Source organism: Alligator mississippiensis, chromosome 13 (genome assembly GCF_030867095.1).
Source record: "Alligator mississippiensis isolate rAllMis1 chromosome 13, rAllMis1, whole genome shotgun sequence".
Lineage (NCBI taxonomy): Eukaryota > Metazoa > Chordata > Crocodylia > Alligatoridae > Alligator > Alligator mississippiensis.
Window position 1 is genome coordinate 5,263,612 of NC_081836.1, and position 19,638 is coordinate 5,283,249.

A 19,638-nucleotide genomic window follows, 5' to 3' on the forward strand; every position below is an offset into this window, starting at 1 on the left:
TTCTGTATGTGCTCTTTATTCCAATTAAAAGTACATTAGAAACAGCACACAGGACCAGCAGCAGCGTTCATGACAGTTCAACCCAATGCACTGCTGTCAAAAGGTCATTCAGCTGTATTATTAAAGTAGGTGATCGAACAAGTCTTCCACTCAACACGCAAGCACTCACTCACCTGCCACTTTAAATAGGTTTCCAACAGAATAAAAATAGATACACCCCAGAATACAAAAAGTTTAGATTTTAACATTTTTTTTTTTTTCACTAAAGCCTTTATACAAATTGATAAAAGGGTGCACAATTTCCTAAAATTTTAGGTACATTTTAAATGAGCCTTTTTTTACTTGGTAAAAGGATCCATGTTCCTGTCTTTGAACAGAATATGATGGCCAAAATTGCAATGAAAATTCAGAGCTAAATTTACAATTTATACATTTATTTTTTAAGCGATTCCTGTACTGAGTAGCAGTACGATGGCTGCTTGTGCATGTCCCATTTTTCCCAAAAGAACTGTGCACCACATGGTTAACGCTTGGGAGCCTATTTCTCTGGGAAACTTGGGGGGGAAACAAAAACTCACACATTTTCATTTGTGCACAGTAAGTGGTCCCAACACAACTGAAAGCCCAAATATAGCAGTTCTCAAAACCATCTCTGGTAAGGATCACCTCAGGGGCAAGGTTTGTAGGGACTGATGACCTGTCTTTCTTTCTTTCTTTCTTTCTTTCTTTTTTTTTTTTATTAAATACAAAGCACAATGAAAGTGGAGCGCTTCCCATGAGTATTTTGGCTGAGCGGTTTAACTCAAGACTGTGATACTGAAACATACTATTAACAGGCAAATTTGGTGTTCTATATAAGGGTATTTTTGGTCAATACAAGCTGTCATGATTTTTCACCAGATAAATATTCCTGTTTGCATTATTGATTGGTAAAGTCCAACAGCTCCATGTGACCTCACAGGGACCTGTCTGGACAACAGCAGCATTTTAAAACTGGCACCACCTAACTCATGGTAACTGTAACCCCCATTCCCCTATCAAAAGACACTGACAATTGTAGGGGTGAATTTATTTGGGAAATTCATTTGTACAGGTTCCTTTACACTGCTGATCCCTCCCTCCCCACTGACCCCCACCTGAACCCAAATTAGGTTTGGCAAGGTTAAAAGCATCGTTTGAACTTCTAGAATCGTTAATTAGCACTTTCTTCACTGCACTGCTTTATGAATTGTGGCCATTCTAAAACAAAGTAAAACAAAATACTGCCCAGCAAAAGCAACACGGCACCAGTGTTTCAGAGTATGAACTACTGAAGATATCCTTTGGACAATCTACATAAGGAAAAGCAGGCAACTCCATCTGGAAGCCAGATAAAAATCACAAGTGCCAAGAAAAGAAAAAAAGAAATCTTGTCTCATACAAGTTTCATTTTGAGACCAAAAAAAAAAAACAAACAGCTGCCTTTTTTTAGTCTATGTCCACATATATTTGGCTGTTGAGTTTTAATAGATCATTTTTAGTCATGTTATAAAGTTATATCCCAATTAACATTGATAGAGTTTATTTTTATTTTATTCTTTCTAGATATTTACTTATTGGTCACTTTTTGGCAAGCGTACTTCATAGAATTTAAAACATCTTCCCATTTTAAGGCTAAACTAAGAAATGTTAAAAGCTTCTGTAAACATTTCCTCTTCCTTCCCATAGTTGCACAATTTTAAGTTCAACTGCAATTGTTAAAATGAGGTAATTTCTGTGTATTCATATCTTAAGAGTCCTTTTCGTGACTGGCCGAAAGGTGTGCCAATCCGAACGCTGATCCAATTTTAGTGGGAGAGCTACCACAGCAGGGTGTATACCAGTTCCAGCAGCTGCGTTTCAGTTGGCTATTTTCTCTATTTCATCCAAGTCGTCGGTATCCAATTTTTCTATCTTTTTGTCTGCAAAAGAAGATTGGAAGGTAATCAGACTGTATGCAGCCTTAACACAATGAAAGAATAAAGATAAGAAGGTGTCTTTCCTGAAACTGGAAAATAGGTCCCATTTATTGTTCCTGAGAAACTGGGTTTTGAATCAAGGCTTAAAGATAAAAATCAATCAACGAGTCATTCAAGTATCATAAATAAAACTGAAGCAATCTCTGGGGGGAAAAAGTAAGTCTCTCAAGCTGTGTGGCATTCAAACATTATCATTTGTGGAATATCATCTTTAATGATGCCAGCTAGTGAATGAGAGTTGGACTGATGTGCCAGGCCATGGAAAGAAGAGTTCCCAGGCATTTCTAAGCACGCATTACAAATTCACTCTTTCAGAACAGACATTCAGATCTATCAAAATGGGCTACAACTTCTGCTCATTAAACAATATTCCACTGCTTTGTGCAATTGACTTTGAAGTAAGAGCTTACTGCTCATCTGAATGGGTATAAATGACTGGGTGAAGAACGGCAGAACAGATAACCGTACCTTTGGAAGACTGTAATACAAAGAGCAGCTGTATTATTGATAGACTGACTGAAGTAAAATAAGACTGTTTAAATTAAATCAGGTCCCAAAGGGCCTAAAAAACCTGTATGAAAATCAGAGCTGCTTGATGCACAACTGGTCAAAATTCTATAGAATCAATGATCTGCTTCTCTAACTCTACAGGAGAAAAGGAAGCTTGAAGGGACATACTGAAATGTTCTTGGATCCTGTTGAGGATATTCATGCTGTGCTTGCTGTCTACCATGTTAATAGCGAGTCCTCGTTTGCCAAAACGACCTGTACGACCAATCCGATGCAGATATGTCTCATTATCTGGATTTCCATCTTTATCCACAGGAAGATCAAAGTTGATAACAACAGACACTTGTTCCACATCAATCCCTGACGGAGGAAAGCACAAGTCCACAGTTAATCTAGGAACAGCCTTGGCGTGGTATTGTATGAATTGCAGAATCCACAGTGGTTTTGGTTTTAGCAGTTTTCATAGAGCAGTACCATGAAAAGTTAACAACCCCTTGGGTCAAGAAGTCTGCAGACATGCCACAAGTTGAAGCAAGATGGTTCAGGAGAATTTGTAAGGGTAACTGGAAACACATGCTTTCTATACCACATTTTGAATTTAGATTTCAATTGATGAAAAGAACCAACCAATTACCCAATCCTTTAACACACTCTTGAAAAAGCAGTATGTAGCCCTGGTGACAGGAAAGACTACTAAATTCCAGTAACTAGCAAATGAACTGAACTGTCCCTCCCACTTCTCTAAAAGACTTCAAAGACCATGAAACTTCTCATGTATCAATGTCTTCTTCACAGTACAGACTATTACCAGGGAGTTACTTTTGCAGACAATGACTCTTTTATTATGAGAATCCAGGACACATTCATTTGGCAACGTATGAGACAGGATGCAGTCATAGGAGAGCAAGGGAAGTTGAGGTTAAATATTAGGAAAAGCTCTCTCACAAGGAAGGCAGTAAAACACTGGAACAGGTTACCCAGAGAGGTGGTGGAATCTCTGTCCTTGGAGATTTTTAAGACCCGACTAGACAAAGCCTTGGCTGGTATGATCTAGTTGGGGGTGGTCCTGCTTTGAGTAGAGGGTTGGACTAGATAACCTCCTCGGGTCCCTTTTAACCCTAATTTTCTAGCATTTCTCCATGCCAAAAGGTTAGAAAGATGTGAGAGGTGGAGGAGGGCAAGACTTGCAATCTGTGCCCGACTGCAGGGCACCTTTGCCAATAGCTGCTAAATATTCTTCTTGAGAAATGTAATAGCTGGAAGTGGAAGCAAAAGTCCAGAAGCAGTGAAAGAGAATGTCTTTCCTGGAACAAGGTTAAGGACCCTAATCTGTGCAGTGTAACACAAAGCCTCTTACAAATCCTCCTCTACAGAGAAGAGCACCGTTCCACCTCCAGCGTAAGCTGCCTGCCTCCAACGCAGCGTCACTGCATCTTACCTCTGGCACAGACGTTTGTTGTCACCAGCACTTTCTCTTTGCCCTCTCGGAAACGTTCTATAACTGCGGCTCTTTGTTCCACCATCATCTCGCCGCTTAGCAATGCCACCTGGTGACCTTCTTTTGACAGCTCTGCTGCCAGCCAGGCAGCTGTTTTACGAGTCTGAAATGCAAAGCAAGAGCAATTCAGGTCTTCTAGAGCGAAGGCAGCTTTAGAACATGAAATGGAAAAAGGCCTCTTTACAGGAAGGATTTTTCAACCCTGCTTAATTCCGCTCGTCCCAAGGTTCTAGAATCGTAATTTAAAAGGGGGAGAGTCGATCAAAAATCCCTACCTTGTTTTGAAAGCCAAACATTATGATTAAGCTTAGAAACATTTTTCTACTTCCTTTGTAATCTGATAGAACAGGAAGACTGTGTGTGCAGCCTTTTTCATCATTTTCTCTGTAAAGTCAGTCCCTTTCTTTATGCGGCTCTTTCACTTACCAGCAAGCCATAGAAATTTAAAAAAATTAAATTTAGGAAGCATTCTCAGATCACAATGATTGTCCAGAAGAAGAGAGGCCAAAGTAGTGTCTCTTATGTATTCTCTTCGGCATACAGAGGGAAACTGTGGCCCAGAAGGGTCATGAGTCAGCGACATAACCCCGAGCAAAACCCAAAACTTTTACTCGCAAGACTTTTCCCATTATTTATGACTTCACAACCCCATTTGACTCTGATTTTCCTCATGTTGATACATACTTTTGTTTTTAAAATAGGTCCTTTCCTATTCAGAGCTTTGCTTGGGGAAGAACTTTAAAAATAATAAATCGGTATCTACCATATAGCTGACACCATGCAACACAGGCACGTTCACGACCAGCTGGTGTTAGTATGTGTCTAGTCTTGGAAACTGTGCTGAGAGACAATCCAGCTCTTGCAATTGTAATAAAGTGCCTGTCCACAGGCAGCAGAGAAACTGCAGCAGGAAGAACTATTTTCAAACAGCAGTTGCCAGCAGGCTTCTAGCCTCAGCACAGATTGGACCAGCAAGTCAGTATTAGGGTAAGGCAAATGTGTCAGACACTTCCAAGAATCCTCTGTACTTTTCATTTTCAAGGCAGGGACAGGGACTGCTTGTTTCCCATTCTGGTTCCTTACAAAGAAAGACCATGCCCTCAATCACGTTGCAAGGAACATATACTATTGTGGCTAAGGTTCTTAGCATTTGTAGACACCACTTTGGAGTTGGCCTGTTCTGACTAGAGCTTCCATTTAGGGCACACCCACGGTGGCTCCATTTCCGAGGGTAACTCACATGACAGAAAATCATGGCCTGCGCGATGGTGATGGCTCCATAGATATTACAGAGAGCCTGGAACTTCTCATCTCGGTTGTTACACATAACGTAGTATTGCTTAATGGTGTCCAGCGTCTCCTCCTCTCGCTTCAGTTTGATGATGTTTGGGTCAGGAACAACTTTCTGAGCAAATTTCCACACCGAATCCTCAAAAGTGGCAGAAAATAGAAGCATCTGACAATCTCTGGGGAGCATTCTGCACAAGAAAGCACAAGCCAAGTAAGTGACGTTAGCCCTCATCGCTCTATGAGAACTTCTGCTAAGAGCAAAGCAAATCTCAGTCACCCACAAATATTTTGGAATCGACTTAAATGCATTACTTTGTCTAATGTTAAGTTCGGAATATTTTATCTTCCTGGTTCTACTGACTGGTGGTGTCTGGACGGATTGGGTATTTAAAATCAGGGAGGCCTACTCAATGAAGACGGCCCTTGTTCCTTGAGAACATTAAAAGCCTGTCTCCCACTGAAATTCTGGCTCTATTAACTGCCTAAAGTGTATTTCTTTGGAAGCTGTTGACCTTATTGGTTGAGGTGCCAACAGAGAATCTTCTTCTATTTGGGGGAGAGCCCTTCTTCCAATGAGAGGAAGTGGGACATTAAAGAGACCACTCAGAAATCTAACTGGCTTTGATGGAGGAAAGCTACAATTCCACACACCCACTTCAACGGATAGACCAGATGGTCCTTACCTCTGAATGCGAATGCTCTGGTCTTGATGACCCTGGGTTGCTATCATCACATCTGCTTCATCTAAAACAAACACTTTGATCTTCTTGGGGTCTATGAATTTCAGCTTGGAGCACCAGTCCAGGACAGTGCCAGGAGTGCCAATTACAATCTGCTCAGAGATCTTCTGACCTCTCTCCACTGTTAAGAGACAGAAAGGTTTTACTGACATCACTGGGGAAAAAACAAATACCCCAGCAGCCCAACCTCTCTTTTTTACTTTCCCATAAGAAGATAAAATCTATACATCCTCTTGCTTCAGGTTCCTTCTCTACTCTGGGACTGACTTTTTCAAACAGAGTCAGTATGGACAGAACAGCAGGTATCATTATATCCTTTTTAGGTCAGGTCTGCAGAGCCCAATGTTATTTCTCCCTTGTAGAGGAGGTAATTTCTCTAGAATCCATAGCTTTTTTTGCAGCACACAAGATATGCCATTTCTGCCTGGCTTAAATGTGACAATTTATACAGTCTCTGTAACCTCAAATACAACTATCTGTAAATATGCAGACTGCATAGGCAACCTACAATATAAAAGATGCTCTTGGACAAAAGGTCACCAAGAATACTTCTCAGCAGCTACTGGTATTTAGCTAACTGTAATTAAAGCACTGGAAGAAGAAATTCAAGAAAATCCTTAATATACAAGTTGTACGTCTGCCCTACTCCATCCCCCCACTGAGTGCTTTTGAGAATTAACTCCTGTAACACCAACTAGTGTTCTCTGTAGCACTTAGATGTTTAAGAATTTGATTCTACAGCTGATTTGGGCTACAGCATCTGACAGTGTCATTGTTTGCAAGTTTTAAGCTAAATTAATACATTGAGTCCAATAACTATACAGTACAAGAGAAATCTGCTGGAGGCATTTTCCCCCACACTCACATTTATTGCCTCGGACAGCATATGCAAGTTTCAGCTCTGGATAAAACTTTCCCATCTGTTCAATCACTTTTCCTGTTTGAAGTGCCAGCTCGTATGTTGGGGAAAGGCACAAACACTGGAGGGAAAGGGGAATAAGAGCACATTAGATCTCCTGTGAAACACGTTTTGTTGTAACCCTTCACTTCTATACAGAGCAGAGAACCAATGTTTAAGAGCAGAACATTTAGATTTATACTCATTGGCTGAATTGTGCTTTTGGAAACTCTCCCTTTTAGATGAGTAGAATCAAATTCCTTTCGGTTTTGTATTCCTTTTGCCCACACAAGCAAGTGTGCAAAACATCTTGATAAGGGCAAGTGCTAAGATATTCTGCTAGGAAGAGTCACACAAACACCTTAGTAAGAAAACATTAAAAGGTGTTTCCAATGGATACAGCCGTAATTAAAGAGAATGCAGCATCCTTAGCAAGGAATTTCTTACACTGGTGAAACTGCCCAGTTAACCAGGTCCTCTCCTGCTGGCTACCCACTGTGGGGGGGAAGGTCTATTTAAAGCAATTTCTGAGTGAAGGTGAGAAGTGTTAGTCAACTTCCTAGGTAATTTAAGACCTCTGTCCACTCATATTTTCCCATGCTTGCTCTGCAATATCCCCTTACTCAGCCGCTCAATACTCCCTCTTCTGGCTCCTCAAAAGACTACTGGAAGGTGTGAGAAGGAGAGGGATGAGGGAGCCAAAGCTGCACACGTGGTGCAGGGAGTCCAGTAGCTATACACAACAGGCACCCACATGTCAAGGGCTTTCCCTACTTTGCACTGAAACAGCAGCACACTGGGAAGTGCCTCCTGCTATGGAAGTGCTACCAAGGGCCCAACCAAAAAGAAACTGCAGCCTCTCCGCTAGATGGCACTGCATTGCCACTAGATACCAACACAACCAGCAGATTCCAGAAGCCTTTACCTGTGGGTACTTGTTCCCAGGTTCAACTCTGCTGAGCATGGCCAAGACAAAGGCAGCTGTCTTACCAGTACCAGACTGAGACTGGGCAATCAGGTTCTGTGGGCTGGATCAACACACAACAGTCATTTTAAACACGCTGGGATGAGCTTGACATAGCACGACTAACATGGGCTACACGGCAACAGGGTGAATGACAGCCACAGATAAGGGATTCTAATACACTGGCCCTGCATCTTAGCTGTATCCAAACTAAAGCCACATCCAGTCTCATAAAAGCAGGATTTCACAAGATGGAGGGTGCAAGTGAGCACTCTACAAATTGCATCCATCTGAGCACAAGCAGCTTCAAAGGACTGTGGAGCTTTGTTAAGGAGGCTGCTGCAATGTGGCAGTACTTTTCCATATTTCTCATCTCCCCCTTGCATTGGCATCACTGCTTCATGCCCTTCACCCCAAGGGTATGGATGAAGTAACCGGAGAAACCAAGGCAGCCGTGAACTGTAGCATTTCATCAACTGCAGTGCCTTGGCCAGGATTCATGAAGTACCATGGTTAAACAGCTTTATAAAGTCTCCCTTATATTATAAAGATCATCAGATTTACTGCTGCCAGAGAGAGAGAAGTACTGCTGTAGAGCTGGCAATGAAAGGAAGGGTGCTTTACAGAGACCTATGTGCATCTGTTGTATAGCCCATCAGCACAACATGGACAGCTGAATGCATCAACAGCTCTGCATGTAGCAACACTTCAAGCACGCTTTTCCTCACCTAAAATATGTGGTTTAATGGTTAACAACGATTTCATGCCCACCCCCTCTATTTACCAAGCGCAGAAAGGATGTATACATACGGTTCAGCAAGCATCATGGGCAAAGCATTCTCCTGTATTTTAGATGGTCGGTTGAAGCCCATGGCATAAACTCCTTGCAGGAGTTGGGGTTTCCTGGAAACAGGAGAGGAAGAAATAGGAGGGTTTTGAAGAGCACAGCACTAGAAACAGGTATCAAAAGTCAACAGGGAGATCATAGTGCAGGTCCCTATAAAGCCAAACCTAATAACTAGCCAGCCTGCCACAATGCTCACTGTTATCACATGAACCAAGAGGTAAACTACTGGGCCAGCTTTTTTTGTCCATACTGTTAATGGAGAGGAAGTGGCCCCTGTGTGGCTCAGTCACTATGGGCTTGCACATACCCTAGAAATTCTGGACAACAGTTTTCTTCTTCTAACAGAAGCACAAATCAAAGAGTAGAGATACTAATTCAAGACTATGAACTTCCTGTCCTTTATTAGGTCAAGGAATAAAACACAATTACATTGGTGGCAAAGTACTTAGTGGCCCATCATAACAGTTTAAAATATTCACCAAAAATTAACATGAGAACAAAGATTTTAGTTGAACCCATAAAACATACTGAGAACCCCATTTTATCCCAAAGCCTGAATCCTGGAGGGAATCACTTGGAGCATCTCACACCCACTGCTCAGTTCTAAATTAACTAAACATGCCCGAGCATCAATGCAGACAGCTGAGCCTGCAATTCTCTGTTCAATATTTCGTTCAATTCACTCTGTTCAACGTGTAGCTATGATCAAAGGAAGCAAGCAGTGTGTCAGGATCTATTAAAAATAGAATAGATACTAAAACTGTCTCTCTGTAAAACAATGAATAGAGAGAGAGGCAGTTAGCTGTGTTAGTCTGACATTAGGCAGAAGGCACCTATAGTGGTGCCTTATAAAACAATGGTTCATCTTTAGCTGGGCTAGTGTAATTTATTCTGGTCATCCAACCTCAAAAAGTAGACAGCAGAAATATACAGAGTTCAAAGCCTGGCAGAGATCAGCTTTGGAGAAATTTCTTTATGAAAAGAAATGGGAGATTGAGGTTAGAGAAGACATGAAGAATATATATATTAAAAAAGGTGAATTGCAGATAAAAGCATCCTATTTACCTTCTATTTACTGCTCCATGATCCAAGACCAAGGAAAAATTCCATAAGAAATGTAAAGCCTTGAGAAAAAGGTGATCCTTTTTTTTTAAAATCACATGTGGAACTTGATCTCAAATGATACCTTGTACCAAAGACTTTAGCAAGATTACAAAATAGAGTAAATGTCTGTATGATTCTAATATCTAATACCCCATCTAATATTCATCTTTGCATCATCTAATATTCTCTTTGTATCAACTGCAATTACATTACAGATCATTCAGTACCTGCAGTTTTCTGTTATTTCTGGTAGCAGAGACAGGGGGAACTTGTGACCAAATATCCTTTTTTGTTTTTACAACAGCAAAATATCATCTGTTTAGAATGCATTTATTTTTTTAATCTGATTTCTTGATAAATCAGCCTATATATGTGCCATTCTCTCCATTCCCTGGAGCTGGAAAAACCCACTACTCCTTTATACTCTTGCAGCACTGTCTGCTCCACCTTAATTTGTATGTACTAGGAACAGCACTCAGCAACTGCCTTTCTCCCACCCATGAAGCATTTTTATCCATTTCCTATTCTTTGGATGTCTACTTCCCAGTCTGGAAAAACAGCTCAGTCAGGCTGGACTAGAGGGATGAAGCAGACCACTGGCTGGTAGTGGTTTCTCTCGAGTATTCGGTCAGAGCTTGCTTACTGGGGAAGCCGTTAGTTTGCCTCTGCCTATTCTTTCCAGTCTCTTATTAAGCTAGAGCTAATGACCTCATGTAGGAAATGTCTGCAATCCAATACAAAGAAACTTCATCTCAATGACCTGTTCACATGCAGCATATATAAAGTTCGTCACCTTGGTATTCTTAGACTACTACATAAGCACTCCTACAGCATTCAACACACTAAACAGCAGTTGCACATTATCAACCAACTCCATTTCTGTCACATGCAGACGTCTGCTCCCAGGTTGCTTGCACCCTCCGATAAATCAGCTGTGCGGATACTTGTACAGGATGCTAGACTGGATGGCCCACAAAGGCAATCAAGAGTCATGTACGGGATGCAATGGCCCAAAATGAGGTAAGCACACTAGAGGAGCCAGAAGTCACCCAACAGCATTTTAATATTAGTCACTCCCTACCTAGATGTTTGGCCCCTATGCGTCACATTAAGTACTGGGTTTGCAAAAGAAAGGCAAGGTCAGCATGGCCCAGGCTATTAATTGGTACACAGCTAGAAGGTGGAACTCAAACTGAAGTATGTGCATCACAGTAAGCTCTTAGTCTCAGCAGGTTCTTGTACATCTAAGGAAACTCAAAAGCAACCCAAAATTCGGGTTAAGGTACCTCTCAACTGATTATGTTTAACTGCTCGTTGGAGTTCTGTTTGCGTTGTTCAGATCGAAGCAGTTATGATTCAAAAAGCTTTTCCACTCACAACCTCCTCCTTGTTAAACCTTTCTACTCAACTCAGCATGCTTTTAAAAAAGCATATATTACTTGCAGGCCGTGGCTCAAAGGCTCTTTGAAAATGTAACCTTGCGTCAGCTCAAAAGCAAAGATCTACAAAGCCCAGTTCTCAGAAACAGTTGCCAAGGAGACACCAAGTTGTTACAGAATTGAAGACTCAATTAGTCCAAGTGCCCCCACCATTAACTTCCTTTCACTGTTAGACTAATTCTCATCTTTCAAAGGCTAAACAGACAAAAATCATCTCAGGAGCCTTTTTGTAGTCACTTACTTACAAAGTAGTAACTAAGAAAAATGAAAATGTGATATTTCCAGGTGAAAAGCAGGTCAGTCTGATGTTCTTTCAGAGCCCAAGAGTAACAAAACCAAGAACATTGAGGTTGTTGAGAGAGCTGAATCTCTGGAGAAGAACCACCTGACATATTTTAAGAAAAGAGCATAACTATCTTCTGTAGAAGCACAAAGAGCTCCAAAAGTCATTGGTGTGGGTACTTGCATTTTCACAAGGGATCTTGAAGGATGTGTTCTTCACTTCTCATTTGAAATATAAAAAGCCTGTCTCTCTTTTCTGAAAGTGTTTTTGCTGGTTTTAAATAAAGCTTTAAGAATCTCCTTTGAGAACACTTCTGCTAAGAGGACAATCTGAGAGCAGAACGAGATTCCTCTATTGTGAGCTCTGCCTATACAGTAGAAGAATGGGAACCTCAGTTAAAAGAGTGCTTTCTGACAGGTGCTTGACTACTAATCACAAACATGGGAGGAATCTAGACTCACAGCTGGATACTTGTGCGTGTGTGTAGGGGTGCCATGATAACCACCGTTGTATTACAATTCATGCACACCTTGACTAGTGCTCTTGTATTCTTAATTACTGTTAGAGCTGCAGCTGCATTTTTATAGTACTGTCATAGGGCTGCTGTGTTAATTTAGTCTGTCAGCTTCTTACAGTTTAACATTTACTTGCCTTTTGCTTACTTAGTCTGTGCTTTTCATCTGTTCATGCATGTATGTCATGGCATAAGATTTTATATATCGATTCAGTGGCCTTGAATATTGCATCCAGTGGTCACCTCCATCGCTGATAGCATCTTGGCTACACTTGCTACCCAAGGGATGTTCTCTTGGCCAGAGTCTACTGGACAAGCTTTTCAAGGGACAGCTACCCTGATCTTCCCTCGATTTGCTGAAGAGTCCTGGTGAGGTCAGGAAGAAAAAAACTTCTGAAGCTTTTATACAAAATGGTTTTGCTTTGCAATTCAATTTAAGTGACTAGCTTGATCATGGAAATCATCTAGAGCAGTGTTTTTCAACCTTTTAAGTAGAAAGTACCCCCTAACTTCTGAAAATTTTAATAAGTACTCCAACACTCAATTTTCCAGGGGATCTTATATTTACAGACTAATGTGTGCCATATGTTGGAAGAAGGTCTGTGTATATAAGGCCATGATGTGACAGATGTCTAATCTGGTGTGGGTAGGGTTGCCACCTTTTACACCAGGGATGCACAACTCAAGTATGTACCTGAGCTAGAAGTGATGTTGGCCAAAGCTAGGAGGGCTGAACCCAGTGCCATGAAAAATGTGGCACACCAAATTATTACTAGGGAATTTGAATTTTTTGCCATAGTTTTGAGAGGAGGAAGGGGCAAGAGAGAGAGGAAAAGAAGGCAAGAGAGAGAGAGTGTTGGGGTACCCGTTGTACCCCATGCCTGTGTCTTGCGTACCCCCAGGAGTACGCATACCGCAGGTTGAGAAACTATGATCTAGATCTCTCTCTTCTACCACAAGTCCAGTTTACTCTTTGTTGGTGAATCCAATCTGAGAGATAAGAAGCCTCACAATTCAGACAAACTGGGATATGGGTGAACCTGGGAAGATGTCTTCAAAACCACTGGCACAGAGACCAAGACTTGTAAAGTCTGCAAGAAGGTTAAAGAATCTAAAGAAGCTGCCTGAAGCAAGCCCATTTCACGCACAAAAGATCAAAGGTCTGCAAGACAAGCAGGTTCTGCACTACTTTCTAGTGCTTGTCTTTAAATTATGCAAAATGCATAATATGCTAGTTTACAAATTAGCTAATCACTAATTTGCAGTTTTCTGAAATAGCAGTAAATGTGCTTTTCAGATTCAACTACAGGTACTGCCTGAGAAGGTGCATAAAACCTCTAACTGCCCAGAGGAAGCAGCTACTGCCTCATCAGCTGGAGTGTAAAGTCTGTTAATGCAATACCTATTGTTGGGCAATGCAAGGACTGCTAAAGCAATGAGTAAGTCAGGCTGTTCATAACAGGTTCTGTACTGTACTACCTACAACAATGGGATGTTGGCCAGATAGTAAATTGCAAAACAGAAACAAAGAGGGAAGTCTACTTTTGTTTCTCTTCTGAAGGCTGAAAGAGAAAAAGACACTCTTTTCCCATTGATCTCTAAACTAAGCACTTAATTAGGAACCTGATTAGATTCTAATTAACAACCACATCAAGTGCTGGAAAGCAGGCTACTGAGAGAGGAATGCTAGTTAGGATAGTGAATAGAGGAGCAGCCATTGGAGGTTTAACTGCTTTTTCCAGATCCTTGGCAATGCAGTTCTCCCTCAGTGATAGCTGGCACCATTTTATTTCAGGTGTATGGCCCCAAGTATCCAAGTTTCCAGTTGTGGAATCTAACAGAGGAGCCTCTAGCTCAGGGGTGGGCAATTATTTTGGGTGGAGGGCCGCTTACTGAGTTTTGGCAAGCCATTGAGGGCTGCATGACAGGCAGCCCGGGGCAGATAAAAAAATTTAGAAAATTAATATTTAGGGGCCCTGTGGGCTGGATAAAATGGCCTGGTGGGCTCCATCTGGCCCACGGGCCGTATTTTGCCCACCCCTGAAGCTCTATATACTTGATGATAAATGTCCCCTTTTATTCCAGAGCTGAAAAATTCTGCTACCTTATTTGGCAACAAATGGAACATTTTTCTAATCTATACAAGTTAAATAAGCTTTCATAGGGGGGACATTTCTCCTTTGATAGTTTATAAAAAAAAATTAGGTAGTAACAGACAGAACAATTTTTAAACCCCTTCCACTTGCTGAAATACATTTTAGCATGTCCAATATTATTAGTTATGCTGATCCCCTATTGCATCTCAGTTCATGAAACACTGACTACTAAGTTTCACTTTTGTTTCTCATCATTCATCTTCAGCCTACAGTGGAAAAGCACAATGCCATTTCATCTGCAAAAACTACAGGAGAACATTTACTTCCAAAATGGAATTCAATTTAATTCTAATTTTACTTCAACGCGCAATTTTATATGGAAAAAAACAAAGCTTCCATAAAATCTACCTTGAGGGAAGACCTGACAATACGCTCAAGAAGAGATTTCCAGGAAAAGACAGGGAAAAAGTCTTGGAATGTCAGGGCTTTGGACATTTTTGTTATCCTTCTTCAGTATCTCAACTCAAATTTTGGTCTCTGCTGCTCCAAAGGATCTTTACAATGTAAACAGAGGTCTTGTTGCAACCAGTCTGCCTTCACAAAGACAGTGTCCTTTCAACAGCAAAGATGTGAATGTATTTCTCTCCCCAGTAGAAAGGATCTGCTTGAAAGCCTTTTGTACAGGCTGGTAATTCTCAATTGGGGTGCCCCCCCACCCCAACATTTGGCCCCTGTGTGAGGAGGTAAACACTGAAATAAAGAAATAAGTTTTGTAAATGAGTGTCATGAAATGCAGGTAAGCTTATGGAGGGGTGTCCAGGGTCTAAGAAGACTGAGAACCATTGGTATGGGCATTCTAAGGTAGCCACCCAAGCTGAGCCTGAACACTGGTAACATTATCTTGACATTTTTTCCTACCCGTCTCTTCCCAGGGTAAGATTTCTGTACAAGTACCCTCCACAGAGTTTCTCAGTATGCTGCTTTCTTTAGCCAGAAGGAATTTAAGATTTCCTCTGCCTCCTTCAACCTTAATTTCCCAGAACATCCTAAAGCAGCTGTGACAGAGGATGACAACAGAGCACCGGTTGGAGTGCAGCTGAGGTGCTGTTAAATCACAAAGCCTGCACTTCACACTAGAGACTTCCTGATAACAATAACCTTTCAATATCTCATTTCAACTCTGCTAAACATTAGGAAGGTCAGAACAAGCCTGCAAGTACTTTTAACTCTTGACTAGAGTACAAACGGCATAAACAATCTATTTTTAATGGCACAGCATGTCACATCTTCCCCACCCCCCCAATGGTTGGACCTGGTAAGAAAAAAATCTTTAAAAAAAAAGTACCACAGTCTATTAAGTCTCCAGCACATGGCCACACACATACAGAACACACTCTCAATCTCATAAATCCCACTCTGCTGCCTGAGGTGGCTAAAAACCCGATACAGCTATCTGAATTAATTTCTCAAATGCAGCCCCCTCCGCAACTGCAGAGACAGACGACTCAGACATTCAAAGGTATTTAGGTGCTAACTTCCAGTGAAATCAATGCGAGTTAAGTGCTTAAATACTTTGAAGATCTTGGCCTAGGAAACCAGAAGACTGATCATGCAGTGCACTGCAAATGTATAATGCTCAGTACTGGGGTACTGACATTTCCCAACAGGTCTGTTGGCCATGCATGTGGGTCAAATGTAGCTATTCAGTCTAGTTTTCTGGTGCAATAACAGAGTATGTTTGTAGACAACTGAAATCCTTTATAACACTGCTAACCTACAATATTTGGCACCAGTGAGAGAAATTCTGAATCACTGTAGGGCACTGCACTAAAATCTGTGGATTGTAAGGTGCACCACAATCAGCAAGAGAGCAGACACTTACAGTCGCAGCTCCTCAAAAGACTTCACTGAGTAGAGAGGTGACGTGGGATCTCTCTGCAGTACCTCCACTTGGTTTGTTGTGTCAACCAGGTTACTGCGGATAAGCTTGTTTAACAAGGACTGGGCGGCTCTGTCCTCTGCAAGGGAAGGAGGTATAAGGCAAGGGTTATTTTTTTTTTAAATTTACAGAGGGAAGCTCCTATAAACAAAGCAGCTCACAGAACCAGCCTTTCTGCAAAGAGAAGTTTTCCCAGGGCTATTATAGAAACAGGATAAACTCCCAGTACTCAGAGTATAAACAGCCAGCTGTTCTATCCTATTCCTCTTTCCAGATATTTCTATTGTCTTATTTCTCTTTTCCCCCAACTCCAGACTGTTCTCTCTAGAATCAATATAGAATACCATAATTTTCCCAATTTTTAGTAGAAAGATGGCTCCTTTGGGCAAATTCCAAAGATACCCATCCTCCGAGATGAGGTAGGGCATCTTTAAAACCATTCATAATGAATCATTTTCCAGTTTCCCTTGTCAGTGCCTCTCCTTTGCATTTACCTTTTTCCTCGTCCTCTGTTTTCTCTGCATTGTCATCTGCTTTGACAACAGCACCTACATTCAGACAGACAGCAGTTACTGGGGCAGTTTCAAACAAGCCAAGACAAAAATTCAATTGCACAGGCCCATCCACACACAGGCAAATTTATTTTTACAGCGATATGAAAAAATAAAATCAAGACTGTCAACCAGTTCCGTAGCACTTTTATAACATAGCTTTGCTCAGGCTTCATAGGCAAGATTTAAGCCTCTATAAATTAAAGCACGGCTCTCCATCATGAGAATCTGGCTGTGTAGTTTGGTCCAACCCAATCAATCCACAGCATTTGGCTTTCACACCAACCTGAATCCATCAGTTTTAGTTACTAGTGCAATCTCCCTACCACATTTAATATTGATTAAACATTACTGAGAATTAATGATACTGTTTGAACAACAAACCATTAAAGCAGGCACTCAAACTAGATACTTAGCCCAAACCACTATTTAGTTCTCTAGCTTTCTGCTTTCCACCTTTTGGAAGGCTGCTAAACTATTTCCTGTCTGTCAAAGGCTATAGTGTTTCAGGCCAAACACACACCAAAGAAATATTGCCCCTTAGAACTATCAGCTCACCATTGGAATCTGGTTTGGTTTTCTCCTCCTTCAGGTGCAGGTTGCTCAACTGTAAACATGGGAAAAGATTTAAATAATGAAAAGGGATTTAAAAAGCTGCTGTGGACACATTCAGGAATCCTAATGTGGCCAAGAAAACAGTCGAATTTCCATTTTGATACAAGTTCTCCAATCTGCACAAACAGCACATGAGCCCTGGTAAAGTTGCCAAGTGCTAATGTCACAGAAACTGAAAAAATCCACCCTCGAAACAGTGAAAGGGGGTGGCTCAGCGCGAGTCCATTTCAAGGGCATATGCAAACTGTCACATTGTAGACTGGTCTCAGAGGTGGCAGTTTCCAGAACATTGCAAGAAACATTTCTAGGACTCTGCTATTTTCTGTTACCACATCATGCATTGGAGACTACCAGGAAGTATGCCGACAAAAAGCTGATGTGGGGACCACGTTACAGTGGCAGCAGAGCCATGAACTCAGCGCTGCACATTGGAAAGCACCATCCGCTGTTGCTAAAGGGATGTTTATTTTATTGCTGACTATGATACTGTGAGGATCTTAATACTCCTAGCATGGGTTTGGAGGAGTCGCGTTTCCAGGGAATGATGCTCAGGATTCTGATGACAACAAAAAATGTTATGCTGTGTCACAAAATCATTTGCATTCCTCAAAGCTAAAGCAGTTTTCTTTCAGATGCAGCTGGTGGACATGAGGCAGAACATATGCTTAGAGACAGCAATCTGCGTTACAGGAACAACAAAGGTGTGCCAATCCATCCTGCACCATAGTCCTAGTGGTTTAGCAAGAATTGGGCACTCATGTGGAAGTCGTTGTCGAGTGTTGCTCAGTTTTGGGCTGTTATAGGCTGAAAGTGCTTCTGAGTAATAACGGCAAATAACTCTGAACGGACACCCGGCAAGCTGCGTACATGAAACAGGCCTGCAACTGGGACACGTTTTGGGAACGAGGGAATGGAAGCCTGCAGTTCTGATGAGTCATTCATTCATTGAATGAACTTTGTGGATAACTGGTAAACAAACAAAAAAATGAAAGGATCGTCCGCAAGTAGATGCATGAATGATCCATGCTTCAATCTAACAACTAAGCAAAACCAAAGCAAATAGCTGCTTTGTTATTTCACCTTGGGAATGTCAGAAATCTGTGCCCTAGACTGGCTTTTGCCACATACTCAATCTATCCGCCTCAAACATCGAGAACTACATACCCCAAACAGAGACACGGCAGTGCTAGTCACTGTAATATGCTCTGAACCTTAATATACCAGAAAAAATGGAAGTATTCACGAAGCTTGAATGCCAGATGTCTCCATCACCTCCACTTTACCCCCAGTCGAGAGAAGTAAATTAGGGGGCGTATCATATCACAAGCACCTGCTCCCATTAATTAGAGTAACCGCCTGAGCAGCAGCTTCACAAAAGCCAGCCTTCATTCTTTAATCAGGGGGTCTCGCCCAAAATGAACCTCTCCTTAGGTTGTTCATTTGCTTTCTTTCAGCAGCCACAAAAGATGAATTTTGTACGTAGACGCAGGGCAAGTTATTTGCGTTGTTCGGATACATTCACGGAAACCTCCTCGGAAAAAAAATAACCCACGTGCCAGTCTTGACCGGCAATAACGAACCCTAGACAGTCGCACGAAGGGACGAGTGGCGAACCCATCGAATCGTTACTGATCTAATGACAGATAGGTGGAGGGCTTTCTGCTAGACGAAATCCCCGAGGGGTTTTTAACAGGGAGATGTCTTGGAGGGGTTGCTTTTAGCGGGGAGACGTCCCGGAGGGGGTGCTGCTCTGGTTCGACACACGACAAAGCCGGGACCCTCCAACGCCGAACCGAGAAACGGAGAGCGGGCCCGTCTACCCCGGCATGAAACAGCCGGGAGCGGGGCGACGGGGAAGCTCCCTTGGGACCTGTCGGATTTGGGTCCTGAGAAATGTTCCTGCCCATCTCTGCACCCAGGTGGGTGCAATGTGTGCAACCCTCCCGCTTCCGGCACACGGACAACCGCCCTCCCCGTACCGCAACAGCCCCACGGCCCGGGGCAGGCCGGCTAAGCAGCACCCTGCACAACAGGGCCTGGGGGTGACAGGGGATAAGCGGCTGCACAGGAGCCACGAGGTGGGATATGAGGAAGCGCTCTGCCGAGGCGGGTGAGCGGAGCACCGCAGCAGGCGCCTGGGCCCGGCCCGGCCCTGCCCGGGGGACCCCCAGGTCCCTGCCGCCCTCCCGCGGACGCAGGGAGGAGCCGGGGCCCGGACTCACCGACTCGGCGGCCGCCTCCTGCTCGTCCACCGCCAGGGCCCACGAGTCGGTGGCCATGGTGCGGGCGGGCGGCTGGCTCCGGGCTCGGCACCGCTCCCGCAATGGCGCCGGGCGGCGGCACTGCGCATGCG

General features: G+C 42.6%; 1 protein-coding gene across 1 annotated transcript; it reads right to left on the reverse strand.

Moving 5' to 3' along the window:
* On the reverse strand, positions 1 to 19,625 carry LOC102562539 (ATP-dependent RNA helicase DDX19B). Its single transcript, XM_006275452.4, has 12 exons — positions 19,508 to 19,625; positions 17,229 to 17,277; positions 16,614 to 16,667; positions 16,063 to 16,198; positions 8,708 to 8,800; positions 7,859 to 7,961; positions 6,901 to 7,015; positions 5,979 to 6,156; positions 5,246 to 5,483; positions 3,946 to 4,108; positions 2,676 to 2,867; positions 1 to 1,940 (listed from the first exon to the last, which is right to left on the reverse strand). Exons 1-12 carry the CDS (start codon positions 19,562 to 19,564, stop codon positions 1,879 to 1,881), a joined length of 1,440 nt encoding a protein of 479 aa, XP_006275514.1. The 5' UTR covers positions 19,565 to 19,625; the 3' UTR covers positions 1 to 1,878.
* Between the last annotated feature and the right edge of the window lie 13 nt (positions 19,626 to 19,638).

What these genes read in the sequence shown, in the direction of transcription:
- LOC102562539 (XM_006275452.4), bottom strand. Translation starts at nt 19,564, where the DNA reads ATGGCCACCGACTCGTGGGCCCTGGCGGTGGACGAGCAGGAGGCGGCC. An exon ending in CTGGGAACAAGTACCCACAG is followed by an intron (nt 7,016 to 7,858) that starts GTAAAGGCTTCT and finishes CTTTCCCTCCAG; the next exon opens with TGTTTGTGCCTTTCCCCAAC. An exon ending in CAGGATCCAAGAACATTTCA is followed by an intron (nt 1,941 to 2,675) that starts GTATGTCCCTTC and finishes CTTCTTTTGCAG; the next exon opens with ACAAAAAGATAGAAAAATTG.